Source organism: Haliotis rubra, unplaced genomic scaffold (genome assembly GCF_003918875.1).
Source record: "Haliotis rubra isolate DU_JTF1 unplaced genomic scaffold, ASM391887v1 Scf8, whole genome shotgun sequence".
Classification (NCBI taxonomy): Eukaryota; Metazoa; Mollusca; class Gastropoda; order Lepetellida; family Haliotidae; genus Haliotis; species Haliotis rubra.
The window spans coordinates 5,076,413-5,097,222 of NW_025767523.1; the positions used below are offsets into that span (position 1 = coordinate 5,076,413).

A 20,810-nucleotide genomic window follows, 5' to 3' on the forward strand; every position below is an offset into this window, starting at 1 on the left:
TTCATAAATGCTCCAGAGGAACATTACTAGTTTCAGGTTAACATGATATTGAGTGTGTTAGTGGTTCCCTCATTTAGATCTCATGTATTAAAATACATCAAACAAAATATAAGAAAATACAAGTGAAACCAAAAAAGAGAGACAAATCAGTTATTAGCTGATACGAGAAATGCAAAAAAGGGTTCTTTAGTCCAAATCTGGCTCAACATGAGACAAGGTACTTGTTGTTAGGGGTTATGTGCAGATTGTCCAGTCTGTTGGTTGTGAGTCAGTCGGGCACTGTGAGTACTGTGGGATAAGAACCTTTTCTAGCAAAATACACACTGCTTGACTGAAGACAGGCCTTGTATCAAACATATCAATGGTCACAAGTAGTTGATAATGATCAATAGAGTGAGAAATGATCTATAGATTTAGGGACTGACTATGTCATATTTTGCTCAGGAATTACCTCCCCTTTTTTGAAACAATGAAAAGACATCACACCTGTAACAAATATCCTCTGTAGGTGGGTCTCTATGGCTGTGATCACAAATATCAGCCTCGTTGGTCTGGGCCTTGTCAAACAGGAAAAGTGTGCCTTCAAGACAAGTACCGGAACCTCTTTTAAGATTTTGAAACCTTTTTTTATGTTGTGACCTTGACTTTTAACCAGAAATCATTCAAAGAATAATCTGTCAATAGTTTTAGAGTGGTATTCATTAGAAATATCACTGGCATCAAGGGTGGAACTTACAGGTAATTTGAAAAAACCCACTCATCTACTGAATCGGCAAGTAAATCCAACAACGACCCACAAGGCTCTGTAGCTCACCTACTTTTTCCTTTCTTCTTTGCATTTGCAATGAAATATTAAAAAATTCCAAAGACTAAGGTCATAAAAGAGTCCCCAAAGAAAATGTTCATTGTCTGCAGGGGGCAAAATATTCATGAGAAAAATATATAAATATAAACCCACATGACATATATATCTGATTTACACCTGCCAGTAATTCACAACTGATATAACAAATACTAACACATTGTATGGACACAACTCCACAGAAGATCTGTCCACGGCAGTTTAAGTATAGTCTTATGAAGACAGACAGTGTTTTAAAACTTCTTTTCAGTAGAATACATTAAAACCTGTTCATCTTAGAAGTCTTGCTCCTGACACAATGAGATATTACAAACCATTTTGGGAGCAACTTTTTAAAAGAGACATTCTTCCTTGCACCCAGTTTACAGCAAGATGGCCAATGTAGAGCATATGACAAAGTAGTCTCATGGATCACAAGGATCTCAAGGATCACAAGGATCACAAGGATCACAAGGATCACATGGATCTCATGGATCACATGGATCACATGGATCACATGGATCACAAGGATCTCATGGATCTCATGGATCACATGGATCACATGGATCACAAGGATCACAAGGATCACATGGATCACATGGATCACATGGATCACAAGGATCACATGGATCACATGGATCACATGGATCACATGGATCACATGGATCATAAGGATCACAAGGATCACATGGATCACATGGATCACAAGGATCACATGGATCACATGGATCACATGGATCACAAGGATCACATGGATCACAAGGATCACAATGGATCACAAGGATCACAAGGATCTCTTGGATCTCATGGATCACAAGGATCTTTGTGCATGAAGCTGGGAATATGCCACTTCAACAGAGCAATATCTGTCCGGGACAAGATGGATTCAAGCTGGTTTCTCAACCTCGTGTTCATACTTTGTCTTCATTGATTAACAACAAAGTATTTATCGCTTCGACAGGTTGTCCAGAAATAGGACAAAATGATTTCTAATAGATAGTGTGTAGGTATTTCTAATAGATAGTGTGTAGGTATTTCTTCTACTTAGAGATGTGTAAAATACAGCTCTCTGTGTATCTTAAATTTTGATTATTTCATCTGCTATTTCAAAATATATTAATCCATCTCTGATATTATCCAAATTTTCAATTTAAATTCTTTTCATCCACTTATTAATAATATATTCAAAGGGAAAGTACTTAACTAAGATGTAAGTAAAACAGATATTACAGCCTCATGATAACTGCATGTTTCATAAATATGAATGTCTCCATTGTCAAGTCAAAGAAAGGTGGTCCAAAGTCTGTAAGCAAGGACAACTGGCAATCATCCATTAACAGTTTCAACAAACAGATTTACAACTTACAGATTACAATACAATACATACAAGATATTTACCTCTGACACTAACATCAAAATGTTACAAGAAATTAATGACCTCAGTAACAAGAGAAAAAGACAACGAACAAATGGGAATGTAGACCTTTGTTTCCATGTTTGACAAATAAAAAACCAGACAGAACAATATTAAACGATGGTAAAATAGAAAACAATCATAAACGATAAGAGACGTTATTCTGGTCTCTGATTATACGCACACATGCTCAATCCCAACAATCAGGAATGATAAAAATGTGGACCCAACAACGCTATCTCCATGACGATGCCAGTGTGGTATCTATTTCCCTGACATTACATGTCACTCAAAACACATTTCAGCTTGTCATCACTCACTTTCAAATATCTACCTTAAATCGGTATGTAGGCTATACTCTGTCCAAAACCTCATTTTCACAGATAAATTTATTTGTCACGATAATAAATCGTCTGTTTCTTATCAAAACTTTTCGTGCAATACGAATTGAGCTGTCAATGTCCAAATTTGGACGAAACATAAAAAGGTACGTTCTGTGACACAGTACTTTGAAACCTCAACTCCGTAATACAAATGTGCTATTTCATTCAATCCAAATTCGACCTTGACCTGTACGTCCTTGTCCATGTTTTACAGTGCATGTGCCGTGAAACAGTGATTTTGATTGGTCGTTGCTCTAGGTGACTCATCTGTTGACAGGTGAGTCATCGATGAATGCAAGAACTGACTTGGCCACCTCTTTCACCTTTTCCTCTCCATGTAATGAGAGTTCCCGCGTGATATCAGCAATCCCAGAGGCGACTAGTTCTTCACGTAGATTACCTGTAAAAGTAATACAAACATTGAAATTGTCGACAAAAAATAAGTGAACTTGACAAATGTTGTCATTCGCACAAACATTAGAGTCCCTTCATTAATACCCCTACAATCATAGAACCAAAATTAAAATATTCAAATAAGCAATTCTATTTCCACAATGATTTTTGTTTGAAAATAGACCAGGGACCCATTTTTAAAATCCTAACGCTAGGACTGTTGTCAGTCATGTTAATGTGAGTGAGTTATGATCATCTCAGCACCAGGACCACTTTCTGGAAGGGGGCTCATGGTTTAGATATTTTATGCAGAAATAAGCTCAAAAGGTATGAAAAAGCATTCATGCACATCTGTTTAACTGATGTGTGACCACCACGTAACTTGAAAACATAGCTGAAAAACAGCTAAAAAGCACAACCCACATTCACACTAAACACACTTCAAGCCTGAAAAGTAAGCTCTATTTCAAAGCAGATTTGCTGGAATGAATCATAAACTTGGTTAAGTGACTTGAATAGAGCCTAATGTTTTATACTCCATGTGTATGTGACAGTTATGAATAAAACAACAGATCAATAACGACAAGAAATGCATCTTGAACCTCTTGCACTAACTTCCTACTTGAACAATTGGATTTTCTGATTAAATATTATGCTGTATATATAAGTTCCTGTATATATGATATATACATGCATTAGTAAATTTGGGTGTTAAGGAGAATCTGTAGAAATGGACATTGTTACAGGGCAGACATTGGTCAGACTGTGACCTGTTCATCTGTTATTGTTTTCAGTATCTGATCATTCTGTAGTAATCTTTTTGATTGACTGATTGTTTATAGTTTAACGTACCACTCAGCAATATTCCTGCTTTATGACGGTGGTCTGTAAATAGTCAAGTCTGGACCAGACAATCCAGTGATCAACATTGATCTACACACTTGGGATACGATGACATGTGTCAACCAAGTCAGCCAGCCTGACCACCTGATTCCGTTAGTCGCCTCTTACGACAAGCATGGGTTACTGAAGATCAATTCTAACCCGGATCTTCACGAGCATAGTACTTTTTAATCCAAGAACAGTTTATTGAATCCAGTGAACAGAATATCTATGTTTGACTGAAGTCTTGCTTAGGATGGGTTAAGATACATAATCAAATACATTTAACATAATCAGGATAACTGTAACAAAACATTTCACAGCAAAGCAAGCATAATATATCCAGGACAATCAAATCTAACTACATATACAATGTTTTGTTTCCACAGCAGTCAGCGATATGGCAGCTATATGATCCAGCTACGCATCCAGCGGTATGATGGTGGACAGTTAACCAATCCAATCTGGATCAGACAGACCAGAGATGGCATTTGGAGCAACACTGTCCATTGATATGCAATCAATCAAATTATCGCGTCTGCTCTATCTCATCATAGAACTAAGTTACTTTGGCTGACTTTATACAACACCAATAGCAGAGCAATGGCTGCAGCTGGAACAGATGCATCCAGTGTTTTTAAAGTTGCGTTGTGCACACTACAGACGTTACAAGGTATATAAACACAGATGGACGAGGGACTCACATTGTTCATGTTGTCATGGGAAAATTATTTACATGGATTCTGAAAATTCTAAGGCCAAACTTCATCACTCAATTACATTGTGATAAATGCACAAGATGTCTGAATTATGATCAGGAATCATACCATGACAGACAGAAACAGATCATTCATAATTATCTGACCAAATATTCTGTTGTGTAGGTAGGTGCAGCCAGCTTTGCATGTAGAGATATCACTTAGCAGGCCAACTTATTCCAGCAATATCACGGCGGGGGACACCAGAAATGGGCACCAGAAATGGGCTTCACACATTGCACCCATGTGGGGAATCGAACCCGGGTCTTCAACATGTCGAGTGGACGCTTTAACCATTAGGCTCCCCCACTGCCCCGTAGCCATAAGAACAAGGTGAACATCTAGCTACCAGTTATACAACACAGGACAACACAAGTCACATCTAGTCTACACAAGACTATGCTACAACATGAGGCAAAGTGTTTACAGCCACTTAAAAGTTTCTTGCTTTTAAGCCACACTCAGCAATATTCCAGCTAAATAAGTCACTTTGCCTGAACCACAGATGTATTGGGTGCCTGTTGGATCTACACCCAGTGTTGGTTGCTGGGGATCTATCGGGACTCTACACTGGAGCCAATAACAGGAACCACTGGAATGGTACCTAAAAGCTTGCTAAGCCTTATAGTTTAAGCAGATTTGATCAACAGTCATTGTAACCAGCACAGTCAAGCTACAGTGGATTAAGTAAGCAGCACTACACAACTATACAGCACCTAACACCAACCATCAAAACGTCACGGATTGTTATACACTACATTCCTCCATCACCTGTGAACACATACAACTGTTATGAGTTTTGTGAGTCTGTTAACAAAATGATCACACGTTTAACTCTGAGAAGTCTGAAGAACCCTTCTCCATGCACTTAATTTGTTTTGCTTATTTGTTGGTTAACGCCACACTCGGCAATATTCCAGCTATATGGCGACGGTGTGTAAGTAATGGAATCAGGACCAGACAATCCAGTGTTCGACAGCAGGAGCATTAATCTACCCATTTCGGAATGATGACATGTGTCAACCAAATCAGCGAGTCTGACTACCCAATCCTGTTAGTCTTCTCTTACAACAAACATGGGTTGCTGAAGACCAATTCTAACTCATGAACTTGGCGCAAACTCTACCCATGTCCGATACTGAGTGGAAGAGAGTTTGGATTATGACTCCTTTGAACAGTACTTTGTGTGGGGTAAAAGCATGAAGTGATGCAATTCTCTGTATGTTTAAGGTGCTGGGAAGCATAGAAACATCAATGAGGCAAACTGTGATTCAAACCTCATTGATTGGCTTCTTGCATGTCATGGGCACAACTCAAAGGGGGGATTTTAGGCAATTGGTATAAGGAGCCAAATTCAAGATGCACCTTAGAAAACTGGTCCAAGGGGCACAACTCAAGAGGCACCTCAGACAATTGCTCCAAGGGGCACCTCAGATGACATCCAAGGGGCACAACTCAAGGTGAACTTTCGAAAACTGGTCCAAGGGGCACAACTCAAGGTGAAGCTACGAAAACTGGGCTAAGGGGCACAACTCAAGGTGAACCTTTGAAAACTAGTCGAAGGGGCACAGCTCAAGAGGCACCACAGACGATTGCTCCTAGGGGCACCTCAGATGACATCCAAGGGGCACAACTCAAGGTGAACCTTCGAAAACTTGCCCCAGTGGTACCACTCAACGTGAACCTTCGAAAACTGGTTCAGGAGCACACCTCAAAGGGAACATCAGAAAACTGGTTCAAGGAGCACACCTCAAGGGGCACCTCAGATGAAGAGCCACCTGTGTCCTGCCTGATATTGAAGCATGTGTAGAAGAAGCATGTTGATTTAATCTGTGTGTTCATAGGACTAACTTGTTTCCCTTTAACTGGAATAAAGACATTGCTCGGTTCATCATTAAAACACTAGTGACTACACCAAACAGTGGCTGTATCTATTCCCAGGTGATGGAGGTGACAAGGGACCGTAGTGTACACAAACCTGACTGCCATTACTGCAACAGACAAGGGAAGGCTGGGTGAAGCAGGGCTGGCTCTCAGTGACAACACCTAGGAGGTTAACCTACTCTGTACATCTGAGAGAATCCCTGTACAAGCCAGGAGACTACAGGGAATGGCCTGAGGACTAGTTGGTGAGGCTGAAACACAAGGGGTATGCTGGTTAGAAGGCTGACTACAGCTGTTCAGGAAGCGGCTAGTGCTTAAAGCTGCTGGCTACTTCTGGGTGATGACAGCTTGATCCCAAATAGTGCTGCAGCACAAGCAGCTCAAAGACATTTGGAAATCCTTTGAAGCTAACATGTTATATTTTGATTACACTTTCTTAGTAAAGTGCAGATTCTGGAACTTTCAATTCTATCCAGTATTCAAACCCACACTCTCAGAGAGAGGCACCTAAAAGCCAACATGAAAAAGTTAAAATAAAAAAGTCCAAGAATCTGATCCTTCCTGAGCAAGTGTAATCCCAAACATCACATGTTACATATGACCATCTTCTAAAGGCACTGTTGCTTATAAAGTTAGTCTGAATCATTTTGGGGATTTTAAGAGTCCTTCCTGTGGAGCAGGATCCTGCTCTCTGTAAATCACTGACTGATATTGATCCTTTATCAAGGTCATCAGAATTCAAAATTGTGAGTGAGTGAGTAAGATTTAACTCTGATTTTGAACAGTATTTCTGTTGAGCATGTCAAGTTAGTGAGGGAAGAAAGCCCAAATTTACCACTTTGACGAAAAGCTAGGCGAGAAGATGAAATGTGAGGATTTGTTATGTGTACACTGACCTGGTGAGACTGAGACTGCGTACCCACCTGCTGAGACTGAGACTGTGTACCCACCTGGTGAGACTGACCCTGTGTACCCACCTGAGGACGCTGAGACTGTGTACCCACCTGGAGACTGTGTGTACCCACCTGGTGAGACTGAGACTGTGTACACCCACCTGGTGAGACTGAGACTGTGTACCCACCTGGTGAGACTGAGACTGTGTACCCACCTGGTGAGACTGAGACTGTGTACCCACCTGGTGAGACTGAGACTGTGTACCCACCTGGTGAGACTGAGACTGTGTACCCACCTGGTGAGACTGAGACTGTGTACCCACCTGGTGAGACTGAGACTGTGTACCCACCTGGTGAGACTGAGACTGTGTACCCACCTGGTGTACCCACCTGGTGAGACTGAGACTGTGTACCCACCTGGTGAGACTGAGACTGTGTACCCACCTGGTGAGACTGAGACTGAGACTGTGTACCCACCTGGTGAGACTGAGACTGTGTACCCACCTGGTGGTGAGACTGAGACTGTGTACCCACCTGGTGAGACTGAGACTGTGTACCCACCTGAGGAGACTGAGACTGTGTACCCACCTGAGGTGTACCCACCTGAGACTGAGACTGTGTACCCACCTGGTGAGACTGAGACTGTGTACCCACCTGGTGAGACTGAGACTGTGTACCCACCTGGTGAGACTGAGACTGTGTACCCACCTGGTGAGACTGAGACTGTGTACCCACCTGGTGAGACTGAGACTGTGTACCCACCTGGTGAGACTGAGACTGTGTACCCTGTGTACCCTGGTGAGACTGAGACTGTGTACCCACCTGGTGAGACTGAGACTGTGTACCCACCTGGTGAGACTGAGACTGTGTACCCACCTGGTGAGACTGAGACTGTGTACCCACCTGGTGAGACTGAGACTGTGTGAGACTGAGACTGTGTACCCACCTGGTGAGACTGAGACTGTGTACCCACCTGTGTGGTGAGACTGAGACTGTGTACCCACCTGGACTGAGACTGTGTACCCACCTGGTGAGACTGAGACTGTGTACCCACCTGGTGAGACTGAGACTGTGTACCCACCTGGTGGTGACACTGAGACTGTGTACCCACCTGGTGAGACTGAGACTGTGTACCCACCTGGTGAGACTGAGACTGTGTGTACCCACCTGGTGAGACTGAGACTGTGTACCCACCTGGTGAGACTGAGACTGTGTACCCACCTGGTGAGACTGAGACCCTGTGTACCCACCTGAGACTGTGACCCACTGACCTGGTGAGACTGAGACTGTGTACCCACCTGGGAGACTGAGACTGACTGTGTACCCACCTGGTGAGACTGAGACTGTGTACCCACCTGGTGAGACTGAGACTGTGTACCACCCACCTGGTGAGACTGAGACTGTGTACCCACCTGGACCGAGACTGGAGACTGTGTACCCACCTTGGAGACTGAGACTGTGTACCCACCTGGTGAGACTGAGACTGTGTACCCACCTGGTGAGACTGAGACTGTGTACCCACCTGGTGAGACTGAGACTGTGTACCCACCTGGTGAGACTGAGACTGTGTACCCACCTGGTGAGACTGAGACTGGTACCCACCTGGTGAGACTGAGACTGTGTACCCACCTGGTGAGACTGAGACTGTGTACCCACCTGGTGAGACTGAGACTGTGTACCCACCTGGTGAGACTGAGACTGTGTACCCACCTGGTGAGACTGAGACTGTGTACCCACCTGGTGAGACTGAGACTGTGTACCCACCTGGTGAGACTGAGACTGTGTACCCACCTGGTGAGACTGAGACTGTGTACCCACCTGGTGAGACTGAGACTGTGTACCCACCTGGTGAGATACTGATGGACCAGGTGAGACTGAGACTGTGTACCCACCTGGTGAGACTGAGACTGTGTACCCACCTGGTGAGACTGAGACTGTGTACCCACCTGGTGAGACTGAGACTGTGTACCCACCTGGTGAGACTGAGACTGTGTACCCACCTGGTGAGACTGAGACTGTGTACCCACCTGGTGAGACTGAGACTGTGTACCCACCTGGTGAGACTGAGACTGTGACACCTGGTGAGACTGAGACTGACTGTGTACCCACCTGGTGAGACTGAGACTGTGTACCCACCTGGTGAGACTGAGACTGTGTACCCACCTGGTGAGACTGAGACTGTGTACCCACCTGGTGAGACTGAGACTGTGTACCCACCTGGTGAGACTGAGACTGTGTACCCACCAGGTGAGACTGAGACTGTGTACCCACCTGAGTGAGACTGAGACTGTGTACCCACCTGGTGAGACTGAGACTGTGTCCCCACATGGTGAGACTGAGACTGTGTACCCACCTGGTGAGACTGAGACTGTGTACCCACCTGCAGTACAGATGGACCAGGTGAGACTGAGACTGTGTCCCCACATGGTGAGACTGAGACTGTGTACCCACCTGGTGAGACTGAGACTGTGTACCCACCTGGTGAGACTGAGACTGTGTACCCACCTGGTGAGACTGAGACTGTGTACCCACCTGGTGAGGCTGAGACTGTGTACCTACCTGCAGTACAGATGGACCTGGTGAGACTGAGAGTATTACACAGGATCTCGGGGATGGTGTCGGGGTTCTTCAACAGGGTGGTGATGGTGGTGGCCAAGTCAGCTTCCTTCAGGGGTACAGCTGCATCTCCTGGACAGAAAATGGGGGAAGAGGATTAGGAATGGAGGGCACAGAGTACGTACACCTTAGAATCTTTGACCATCTGAATGTATGTATTCCTCCTGTGATGATTAACAATGAAAATATTGATATGTAAGTGTCGAAACACTTGAAAAACCCATGATCAAATTCAGCTGTCATCATTGATGGTGACAAGCACATGGCATGGCAGAAATAGTGAAAATTAGATTGGAAACTCCTTAGACAAATCATCTCTTGGAAGAGTTTAAGCTTTAAGGTTTTAGCATCATTAGCTAAGTGGTCTTAGAGAAACTGTTTATGCTGGCTGCTGGTTGAAAAGGCAATGGCACCCGTGACCTGATTTTGTCCCCCATGCCTTTATTTTGCCGAAGCAGTTTAAATACAATCATACCTAATACAGTTGAACAGATGAGTGTGAGAGAGAACAGTGCCTCATTCTGCATCACTACATGCTCTGACGTTGCCATGCCGACGAGATACTGTATACCATCATTCTTTATAATACTCTTCATCACATCACTGGACTTGCTGTGTTTGATGAGCCAGGCCAGGAGTCGAGTTGCCTCCCCTGAAAACACGCCATATACCAGGAATGACAGAGACCTTTAGTGAAGGCCAAAAGTAGTGTAACGTGAGAGATGGAGAAAGAAGGGTCAGTTTTCAAATGACTTGAATCAATCTTGGATAGGATAGGATGGCCAAATACACTGTGCAAAGATGCTTTTCAAAATATGTCTCATTTTTGGGACAATAGATATACAAGGAGGAACCTGACCTGTGACCCCTGCATGACCTTCAACTCCACACCACTCGACTAGTTTCACCACAAAGTCTTTGTCACAGCCGAGCGACTTTGAGGCTTCCTCTGAAAACAAGAAGAAAATCAATTACATATTACACACATTTTCAAAATGCACCTAAACCATCTTGTGGACTATCCCATCCATGTCAAATCATCACCAACCATGCCACAACGAATACCTGGACACTAAGCCAGAAGATTCCACTCATCTGCTGAAGTGATCTCTTGCCAAATGCATGAAGATACACGATAGGTTGGCATTGTTTTAACAATATCAGTGCTTTTTTCTGAAATCCTTCCTTGTTCCAGTTATAAGCCATCTGTAGAAATATCCAACCTGTTTCAGAGTGTCAGTTCTCAAAACGGTACGGATCAACAAAAGAAACATATGGTATGTTTGGGATTACACTATCTCAGTAGAGTACTGGGTTCGATGGCTGACTTTGTGTGTTGGCGATTAGGTGCCTGATTCTGACTGACAGAGTTTGGTTTTATGACGCTTTTAGCAATATTCCAGCAACATCACGGCGGGGGACACCAGAAATGGGCTTCACACATAGTACCCATGTGGGGATTCGAACCCGGGTCTTCGGTGTGACGAGCCAACGCTTTAACCATTAGGCTACCCAACCGCTCCGCCTGATTCTGACAGTGTGGGTTCGAATCAAAGATGGCACTAAACTTAACAAAAGTACTTGAATCTGTACTTTACTGAGACAGTGTAATCCCAAATATAACATATGTTACATTTGACAACTTGTAAATGACATTGTGTATTCAACAAAAAGATGTGTGTAATGTCTGACCCTGTGAATCGATGAGCATTCTAATGAGTCCAAGGAGTTTGAAGACAACAGCCATCACTTCTGTCCGAGACAGCTTCAACACTACGTCCAGCACACCAGCCTTCAGCATCCGAGGCTTGTTAGGGGCTGAAATACAATCAGCTGATAATAACAGCTCCACTTCCAGACAAACAGAACCAACAGGTTCACCACAATTATGAAGAAATAATGATGAACATGTTTAAATCAGATCAGAATATCATTAGCAACATTTCAAAACATCATTGCTTGGTTCAGCCATACAAAGTTTCAGGTCAATAAGACTTGTACTTTTACAGGATATGTCAAAAGTTAGATAAAAGTCAGATATCCAGATGGATGAAAGACTGATATCCAAACAGTAGTGAGTGAGTTGAGTTTTACGCCACACTCAGCAATATTCCAGCCATATGGTGGGGTCTGGAAATAATCGAGTCTGGACCAGACAATCCAGTGATCAACAGCATGAGCATCGACCTGCACAATTGGGATACGATGACATGTGTCAACCAAGTCAGCGAGCCTGACCACCCGATCCCATTAGTCGCTTCTTGTGACAAGCATGGGTTACCAAAGATCAATTCTTACCCGGATCTTCACGGGTGATTTCCTAAAGAAACACTGAAATGTCATTTCCAATGACCAGTAAGTGACGTTAACCTGCCTCAAAAGTAGGTACAACAAAACATGACTTTGTGAATGACCTGTTGCTCTCGATCTACAACTAAGTACAGTGTCTATGTATTACCACTGTCAAACAAAGACATTCTTACACTGACTGACTGACTGAGTATGGTTTTACACCCTTTTAGCAATCTTCCAGCAATATCACGGCAGGGGACACCTGAAATGGGCTTCACACATTGTACCCATGTGGGGATTCGAACCCGGGCCTTCGGAGTGATGAGCGAACGCTTTAACCACTAGGCTACCCCACTGCCCCGACATTCTTGCAAGTCAGAGAGGTGTTTGAGTTTCCATTAAAGAAAAGCAAATACATTTATTGTTGCAGGGTCTGAAAGCCTGGTGTACCTGGAATGGCGAGGTTGCGAAGTGCACTGAGGACGGCGTGTTGCAGCGTGATGTTGTGCTCCTTGTTTTCAGCAGCCTCCTGACGTACCAGCTCCAACAATTTGTCCATCACACCATCCTCCACCAGGAGGTGACAGTGCTCATCTGGATACATCGGCAACAAGACATAGTGTAAGGGAGACAACAACCAAGATAGTTCCCACTTATCTCCCCTTGACCAAACAGTTATCTCAACCTAGGCATAAGTTAAAGGGTTCAAAGCACCAATGTCATTTCCTTGGGCTTTACATGCAGAATTATTCAGTTATCTATGAAAGTAAATGCCATAGTCATGATGAATAATTCAATAAACAAACCAAAAATTGATTGGATAAAGATATGAATATAAAACTGAAGGGTTGAAAACTTTCAATTTTCAACTCACAGACCATTTGTTTCTCACAACCTGATGTAAAAAAAGATATCTGTATAGTTTAGGTTAAATATACTTTGATGTATTTCATTACTGAAGTGTTCATAGTGATCTTACCACTCCTGGCAAAGTTGCCTATAGCGAGCGCCCCAGAGACCTTCAGGGTATCTGTGTTTCCCTCCAGCCACTTGACGGACTCCATGAACACCGGCCCCTCCCCACCTCCGAACAACTTTTCCATGCTCTTGTCTGAAAACCCAACACACTTACAGGTGGATGCAAGCTTACAGCCACTTCATGGACTCCAACTCAGAACAACTTTTCCAAGTTTACAGGGACGTGAATGACTACATGAACACTGACCCCCTCCACCTCCAAACAACTGCTCCATGATCTTTTCTGAAACACCTATTCTGTGTGTTTAGCTCCACAATGAACAATATTCCAACTATATGGGCACACCTTTTTAATAATTTGTGTCTTAGTTTCCTAATAAATTTTAAGGACAACACACATATCATAAGGTAAGTAAGAAAACCCAGAAATATAAATGAAACAAATATACATTTTCTAAAATTCAATTTATACTTTGTATTTGTTTTCTAAAAGGTCAAACAAAATCACCCAATAGTTCTCACTGGAGTCACTTACTGTCAAATTGCCTTAAGTTATTAATCAGTAAATCACATGTTCAACTTTATAACCATAATATCAGATGATCATTACAACAGAAACTTTAGGACTTTCAACCTGGAAGAGTACTTTATAAGTTAAATATTAAATATGTAAGTCAGCAACTATGATACCCCATTGAACTGACTGACTGACTGAGTTTGTTTTTACGCCGCTTTTAGCAATATTCCAGCTACATCATGGCGGGGGACACCTGAAATGGGCTTCACACATTGTACCCATGTGGGGATTCGAACCCGGGTCTTCGGCGTGACAAGCCAACGCTTTAACCACTAGGCTACCCCACCACCCCCATTGAAAAGTCACTGATACAATTTGAAATTGAAACTAAAGAAACAATATTTTCTAATCTTTGAGAAGAGCAATAAAATATCACATTTGAGACTAAATCTTGTATTAGCTGTTGTGTGTGCTATATTTACTTGGTACTGTGTTGATGTTTGCTTTAATCAAATACTTTGGTAGATTTGCAAAACATTCTTTAGGTGAAAGCAACTCATTGATGAAATATTATGTGCAAATGTTTGCTGAGCATTACCTCCGACTAGAAGAGACACCAGGAGGTCGGAGGCCATCTTGACACACTGCTGACTGTCGTCATCTGACCGCCCAGTGTTACACTGGATGATCTTGATCAGGTGGTTGCTGAGGTTGGTGTCCGCCAGGGTGTCCTTGATCTTGTCTGCAGGGGAGGAGGATTATTGTGAGTTACATGCCTACAATCAGCATCAGTTTGGTAATACAGTCTACATTGACATCAGTATTCCAATTAGATGAAGTGATTTAAGTGTCTCTTCAGAACTAAAAGGACGAGAAAGTCTAGATGTTCTTTGGCTTTTGAGCGAACCACTAGTATGATGATGAGATCTAGAATCTGTCCTGAGACTTACCACTATCAGCCAGTGAGATGAGGAGATCCAAGATGGTGTCCTGGTGATTCTCTCCCTCCTTGGAGGCCAGGACATTGACCAGGGTCTTCGGCATCTCCGACTCACTTATCATCTCTTTGCCGAAGTCTGGAACATTTACAGGTCATTTCATACATCATTCCCTTAAAGAATTCCCTTGACCACAATTTACATCACACACGAGTTTACAATTTTAACTTTCTCTACTTAAGACAAAAGTATCAAAACTGTCACTGAAATGTATCAATTGTTTTATTAATTCATTTTCAAAACATATAATAATGGCAGCATTTTGGGGTCAGTAAATAGTGTAATAGATAAATATACTAAACATTTCACTGTTTGAGCCCCTTTTGTCAAGAGAAAGCTTCGGAGTGCATTACATACTGACAGATTTTTAGTAATCAAGCTACAAAGTCTGTCAAACTTTCTGAACCATGACTATTGGTATTGTGACCTAATGATGCCAACCAGATGCATTTCACCCCTTGTGAAGAAACTGTTATTGACTTTGAATCCAACTAAAAGATATTGATACTTATTACCTACTGATCCAGCCTATATGTTGACATTTGTCACCACTGATCCAGCCTATATAGTATTGACATTTATCACCTACTGATCCAGCCTATATGTTGACATTTGTCACCACTGATCCATTGACATTTATCACCTACTGATCCAGCCTATATGTTGACATTTATCACCTACTGATCCAGCTTATGACATGTTGACATTTATCACCACTGATCCAGCCTATATGTTGACATTTATCACCTACTGATCCAGCCTATATGTTGACATTTGTCACCTACTGATCCAGCCCATATGTTGACATTTATCACCTACTGATCCAGCTTATATGTTGACATTTGCCACCACTGATCCAGTCTATATAATATTGACATTTACTACCTACTGATCCAGCCTATATGTTGACATTTGTCACCACTGATCCAGCCTATATAATATTGCCATTCATCACCTACTGATCCAGGATATATGTTGACATTTCTCACCACTGATCCAGCCTATATATTATTGACATTTATCACCTACTGATCCAGCCTATATGTTGACCTTTGTCACCTACTGATCCAGCTTATATGTTGACATTTGTCACCTACTGATCTAGCCTATACGTTGACATTTGTCACCTACTGATCCCACACATGTGATATTGACACTTATCACTTTAAGAATAAAACCTCAATAACATTTTAGAGATGAAGTTGAAAGAAAGAGAGGGTGGGAAGACAAATGAAGAAAGAAATATATAGAGATATTCATATCTTTTAAAAGCCAGAAAGAAGACCTAAAGAAAGCTACCCACTCTTACTCAATATTCATAAACTTCAAGAGTTGTATTTGCACCTAAATTACCTACTGAAATATTCATAAAAGAAATATTCATAAATTTACTTCAACTCTTCTCCTGATGTAAGTAATGTAGACTGTCAGTAGAAACTTCACATTTCACCTTAACTCCCCACCACACGAGATGGGGTAATCCCATAGTCATCAGTATCAGTGGGAACAGTGGAGGAGAAACACAAGCCCAAGACATAGGCATTGATGAGTAGGACCTGGATCATGACCAGTGCAGCAGTGTGTGCTTCCTTATCGACATACAGCTACATTAGGGCAGTGGTTGCAGCCGATAAGTCCCCACTATCTGCCTTCTGGAGAGAAGGTCTTCCCCTGGGTTCAGACAACATGGGATTATCTGCTTGTATATTACTACCTTGTCATAGAAGTATCTGGAGCATCAATGTGTGATGATGCAGATCCGGGGCACTGTAGCTCACTTTGTATATGTACATTTATAGAGCATGTAGTTAGAGGATTGACCTGAAGTAAGTTGGGTTAGTGAGTGAGTTACTGAGCGAGTTAATAGTGAGTGAGTGAGTGAGTGCAGGTATAAAGGGTTCCCCTTTTTGAAAAGCATGCACAAACGTATCATCCTGAAATATTATAATCCATCATATGAAATCTGGGATTCAAATCCCAAAGAAGCAGCTCTGAAGTGTCTTGGACAATTGGTTTGGCAAGTGACATGACACCAAACACAGCTTCATCAATCCTTGGTATTTCATACCAGTAGTACTTCATTGTACATAGTTTCGTTTCGATAGCATGCCAGGCTCTCCAGATTGTATGTATTAACCCAAACTTTGACTCGATATAATCCTTGGTCAGTTCGCCCTATACTTGTGCCTATGAGTTTTCAAACATGCATAACTTTGGGCTTTCCTCCAGAAAAAGCTGACACGCTTTTCCATTGCTGTAATATCACTGAAAGCTGGGTTAAACCAAACTTACTCAGTAATCACTTTGCTAGTAGTGGTGAGTGATTGAGGGCAGCTTCACTGATGATTGAAGAATGTGACCGATATCTTACAACCATTAATTAACACAGAAACATTCTTTAGGTTTCTTGGCATGCATGATTCCAATGAAGAGTGACTCCAAGCTTTGTGGTAACAGCACTGATGGTGGCCACAGCTCAAATTGATGTCAACCCGTTGAACAGGAAAGTGCAAAAGAATACTCACTAATGTATCCAAGAAAACACTGAATAGAGAAATGAGTGCTGAGGATTGGTCTAACGATTGATATAATCCAGTGATCCAGGTCCAACTATTGATCCAGGTCCAATGATTGATACAATCCAGTGATCCAGGTTTCATTGGGGAGTCCTGATCCAAAATTGATAAAATCCAGTGACCCAGGTTTAACTGGGGAGTTCCAGGATGTCTGAATTGGGGGGGATTTAATTTGTTTGTTTTGCATAAAAATATTTCAAAGAAAACAAAGCTTGACAGTTTCAACAACAAAAATTTAAAGTAATCTCTATTACATTAATGATGGAGGTAAACCCTTACAAAGAAGATCCTCGTCACATTTGCTGTAAGTTGACTGATTACGGTTTCATGAACAGTACTTAGATTACAAAAATATTCCAAGAAACGATATCACTCTTCACTCAAGAATAAACAAATGCAAAAAAACATTTACAAATGAAAAAATTCCAGCTTATATCTATGATAATTATGCACATGTGATGTGTTGCTTGTTCTGGAAGAATAACGCCCTTCCCTTGCAAAGGTTAATTTTGTTTTTCTCTCAGAGTTTATAACATACATCCTTGCACAAAGGAAACATTCACTTTCCTTGTATACATAAATAATTATTCTTACCTAAAGATAAACATGGATATATTAACAGAAAAATATCAAAAGAACTTCTGTAAGCATTTAGCAAGAGATCTCCCCACCCAAGCTGTAATCATCTCCATCCATCTCAGGTATGTGTAATTAAGAAGACAATGCTTTGATGAAGCAGCAAGTCAGCATTCCAGTTAGAGTACCAGTACCCCAAGAAAAACTGGGATAAAATCATGTAAACATACAGAATCTGAACTTATATACCACTTGAAGTTAGATGGTGATAATCAGTTTTGTCAGATATATTTAAAGATATACCTGACATATTTTACCATGAGAATAAGTTTTTAATCATGGAATAAAAATATACACAGAAAATGAAAAGTGGCATGGAATATTCTCGAAACAGATTAGGGGGGAAGTTTGTTTTAAATCAGTGAATTATTTAAGATGTAGTTGCGATTTGGCAACACAATACGAAGAAGACGTTTTATAGATGACAACTTCTTAATTGCAATACATGTGATGTTTGGGTGTAGATGCTAACACTGTTGTCAATCTGCACCAGTCAAGCCATAAAACTTGTTCTCTGTCATACCAGTACCAAGGTGTACATTCTGGTGACCAACCTCAGCTCTGAGTCTGTCTTTGGCTCCCTGGACAAGTAAGCACAGTTGAGATATTACTAATCTTGACTTTTTGACCTTTTCAGTACATTGAAAATGTCATCGGGGGGCGTAGGGGTAGCCTAGTGGTTAAAGCGTTCGCTTGTTACGCTGAAGGCTCGGGTTCGATTCCCCACATGGGCACAATGTGTGAAGCCCATATCTGGGGTCCCCTGCCGTGATATTGCTGGAATATTGCTAAAAACGGCGTAAAACCCAACTCACTCACTCACTAAAATATCATCAAGCTTGATATCCAGGTTTGTCTTCACAAGTTGCTTGTTTTTTTGTATCCACAGTTGGGAGACTGAATTTGTCAGTATAATTCTAATTACTATGGATTTTCCATTATCAATATATTAACAAAATTACAGTTACTATTGTCCTTTATGAAATATTAGTTGATACCATGTAGGAATATATCAGTGCACTTTTAATAAACTCAGACTTATCAAACGTCACATCGGCATTGTTTCTGCCATATAGCAACAGGTTTACAGGTTGAAGTCGCTAATACTGGGAGTTATAAACTAGTTAGGCCAGACCAATTTTATTTCTTGTTTTACAGATTTTTGTCCTCAAAAAACCTAAAGGCAGGAGGAAAAATAAAATAAAATAAAATCACCAGTAAAAGTAAAATTCCAAATACTAAAAGAATTTTACTTTTGGCAATTTATGAAGCATATATGGGGCAAAAAACAATCTTAAAAACAATTTGTTGTAAGTTTACATTTGGGGCCAATAAAAACATTAGGATTTTATTTTTTGAGTGGGGAAAATTAAAGAAATTAATTTTGTTTTTCCTTCTTATTCTTGAAAAAAATACGACCGGCGGGTACATAAAACAAGAAATAAAATTGGTCTGGCCTTACAGAAAATTCCAACATGACAAGGTTAACATCCATCAGATTACGAAAAAAGGTCAAGGTCAAGGTGAAGGTCAAGGACAAGGCCACTGTGTAAATCATAGAACAGGACAACCAGTGCAATGTATATGGCCTATTCAGAAAGTTGTTTATCAATGGCAAATTGCACGTGCATGTCACATTATGTGTTCTTGATGTAGGACATAAACAACATTAACTGCACACAAACACCTCCGCTACCTAGTCTGCACCTGCCACAACTGTGTGATCACTCCTCAGATGAAGAGTTCTTGTCGACATGGAATCAGCTATTAGAAGCGCTGCCAAATTGTTTCCATGGTACTGGACTGAACTTGTAGTCAACCCGAACTGCCAAAACTCCCACAGCAGATGAGGCAGCAAGATGATTTAGTCAGTGGTTCCTGGCAGTCTCAACTGTCAGAATGCAATCCATGCAGTGTGTCAATATCGGCTTCTTGTATCTGTCCTTCTGCTATCATTAGAGTGAAGTAGTGAAGAGGCGTGAATATTTCTGTGTTTCTGGTCTGCGTCTCTGTGTATCTACGCGACACTACTCTAGGGGGCAATCGTTTGCTATAGAGTGAGTGAGTGAGTTTAGTTTACGCCACACTCAGCAATATTCCAGCTATATGGCGGTGGACTGTAAATAATCGAGTGTGGACCAGACAATCCAGTCATCAACAGCATGAGCATCGATCTGCGCAATTGGGAACCAATGACAGGTGTCAACCAAGTCAGCAAGTTTGACCACCCGATCCCGTTAGTCGCCTCTTATGACCAAGCATTGTCGCCATTTGTGGCAAGCATGTGTTGCTGAAGACCTATTCTACCCCAGATCTTCACAGGTCCGTTTGCTATAGAGATATATTTGACACACCCATGTCATTCAGGGTTTAAGAAGTTCCTAGTGGGGTGGTGGAGGAGTAGGGGGTAGGGGTGTCGGGGGCGCTATTTTGGTTGCAAGATGCCTTAATAATTCAGGTTGTCAGGATTGGTTACTTGGATGAAGACTGTGTGTCGTCGTATCCAGTAGGTGGATTTTCTCTCATAGCTGTATTTCCTGCATCCTCGATAATCTCCAGGGTATACATTACGATCACACTCCACTATACCCTGGATGCATCCACGGCTTGGCCCGATGATTTTATTACCTCCCTTGGCTGGCTTTTTATCCAATCAGGTGTCTACGCTGGGAAGTTGAGCAAACCAATCACAACTCATTTTCGCTTCTTAAATTATCTAATCGTTTAGTCTTGGCAACACAATTGATGC

At 41.8% G+C, this 20,810-nt stretch overlaps 1 protein-coding gene across 2 annotated transcripts in view; it reads right to left on the minus strand.

The window, feature by feature from the left end:
• Nucleotides 1-1,664: 1,664 nt before the first annotated feature.
• The window catches only part of LOC124261420 (rap1 GTPase-GDP dissociation stimulator 1-like), an 89,076-nt gene continuing 69,930 nt past the window's right edge, over nucleotides 1,665-20,810 (minus strand). The window contains exons 7-16 of one of the 2 annotated variants that reach the window (XM_046695737.1): nucleotides 14,802-14,927; nucleotides 14,450-14,593; nucleotides 13,336-13,467; nucleotides 12,807-12,950; nucleotides 11,757-11,882; nucleotides 10,924-11,013; nucleotides 10,540-10,716; nucleotides 10,008-10,136; nucleotides 6,735-6,806; nucleotides 1,665-3,038 (exon numbers count right to left, since the gene is read on the minus strand). In XM_046695737.1, coding sequence (XP_046551693.1) covers nucleotides 2,902-3,038; nucleotides 6,735-6,806; nucleotides 10,008-10,136; nucleotides 10,540-10,716; nucleotides 10,924-11,013; nucleotides 11,757-11,882; nucleotides 12,807-12,950; nucleotides 13,336-13,467; nucleotides 14,450-14,593; nucleotides 14,802-14,927 — 1,277 coding nt within the window. In that variant the 3' untranslated portion in view covers nucleotides 1,665-2,901. The remainder of the gene's footprint in view (nucleotides 3,039-6,734; nucleotides 6,807-10,007; nucleotides 10,137-10,539; nucleotides 10,717-10,923; nucleotides 11,014-11,756; nucleotides 11,883-12,806; nucleotides 12,951-13,335; nucleotides 13,468-14,449; nucleotides 14,594-14,801; nucleotides 14,928-20,810) is intronic. The other variant, XM_046695738.1, reaches the window with a different exon arrangement.